Source organism: Atta colombica, unplaced genomic scaffold (genome assembly GCF_001594045.1).
Source record: "Atta colombica isolate Treedump-2 unplaced genomic scaffold, Acol1.0 scaffold198, whole genome shotgun sequence".
NCBI lineage: Eukaryota > Metazoa > Arthropoda > Insecta > Hymenoptera > Formicidae > Atta > Atta colombica.
This window is the reverse complement of record NW_017259291.1, coordinates 2,655,199-2,656,424: the sequence shown is the minus strand read 5'-3', so window position 1 is coordinate 2,656,424 and position 1,226 is coordinate 2,655,199. Positions and strand designations below refer to the sequence as shown.

At 24.6% G+C, this 1,226-nt stretch overlaps 1 protein-coding gene across 1 annotated transcript; it reads left to right on the top strand.

Moving 5' to 3' along the window:
- Nucleotides 1-135: 135 nt before the first annotated feature.
- On the top strand, nt 136-528 carry LOC108686981 (transcription elongation factor 1 homolog). The gene is made up of 2 exons (XM_018192516.1): nt 136-278; nt 393-528. The coding sequence occupies exons 1-2, from the start codon at nt 136-138 to the stop codon at nt 526-528; spliced, it is 279 nt and encodes a 92-aa protein (XP_018048005.1).
- The last annotated feature ends 698 nt before the right edge of the window (nt 529-1,226 follow it).

Genomic DNA, 1,226 nt, shown 5'->3' with positions numbered 1-1,226 from the left:
ATATATATTAAGTCAATTACATTATAATCATATTATTATAAAAGATAGAAGACTGAGATATACAAGAAAACTGTATATAATTACTAAAGATATAATTACTAAAATCACTTAAATATTCGCGAAATAAACAATCTAATGGAAGATGCGTGTTTTAGATGCTTGAAGATGGGAAATAGAAACAGTACGGAAAGAGAAAGACAACGTTTAAACATTGAAAAGACTGCGACATTGTTTACGTGTCCATTTTGTAAACGGAAAAAGTCATGCTATGTTAAAATGTAAGTTATTCATGTAAGTTCCAAGAGTCCCAAAAAGCTACTTGAATTCGTATTGAAGTCGAAAAAAATTGATTGAATCCAACTTGCACATTGTTTTTTTTTAAATATTTTTAGCGATCGCGAAAAGAACATCGGGAAAATTAAATGCAACGAATGTAAACGCCACACTTTTACCAACATGACTTATTTGACGACACCGGTGCAAGTTTTCTTGAAATGCGAAGAAAAAATACAAACTGCTGCTAACTAGTAGAGAGAATGAAAGAGGAAGAATATTGGTCCGGGAAAGTTTTATCCATTTTATAATCTGCGTTCGATAGTTCAACATTTTTTATTGTATATGTAAATTGTTTACGATACTTTTCTCGACATCTCCGATACTTATTTTTATTTACTGATAACTTAAAACCGTAATTTAAATATAATTGTAATTATATAATATAATTTCAGTGTAATAATATAATTTCAGTGTAAGCATCTACGTAATGATAATCGGAATTAGGATATTGACAGGATATAACAATGATCGTCACGTATTATTTTTTTCAAATAAAAAATAGAATAAAGGTAATTTGAATTTTCTAATTGTATAAAAGATTGAGATCATATAGTGTATTTAATTATATAAAACATACACTATTGTATAAACATACCAATAATATATATTTTGATATTGAATACACTATCTCAATTTCTTTTACAATTAAAAAATTTATAATTAAAAAATTCTGTTAACTTATCAAAATTACCCCGCTTTATTCTGTATAAATATACGTATAATTATGTAGAAAAAATAGTAGCAAATATAATAAATAATTAGAAGAATAATTTTGATTTATTTTTTACGAAAAAATGAAAAATATACCTATATATATAATCAATTATATACGTATATTATTACATTAGTAAGATATAGAATATTATATAATTACAATTTTTTGTAAAAAA

Bases quoted from the DNA above. Each gene is read 5' to 3' on its own strand.
- LOC108686981 (XM_018192516.1), top strand. From the start codon at position 136: ATGGAAGATGCGTGTTTTAGATGCTTGAAGATGGGAAATAGAAACAGT. The intron at 279-392 runs GTAAGTTATTCA...AAATATTTTTAG, and splicing joins AAGTCATGCTATGTTAAAAT to CGATCGCGAAAAGAACATCG.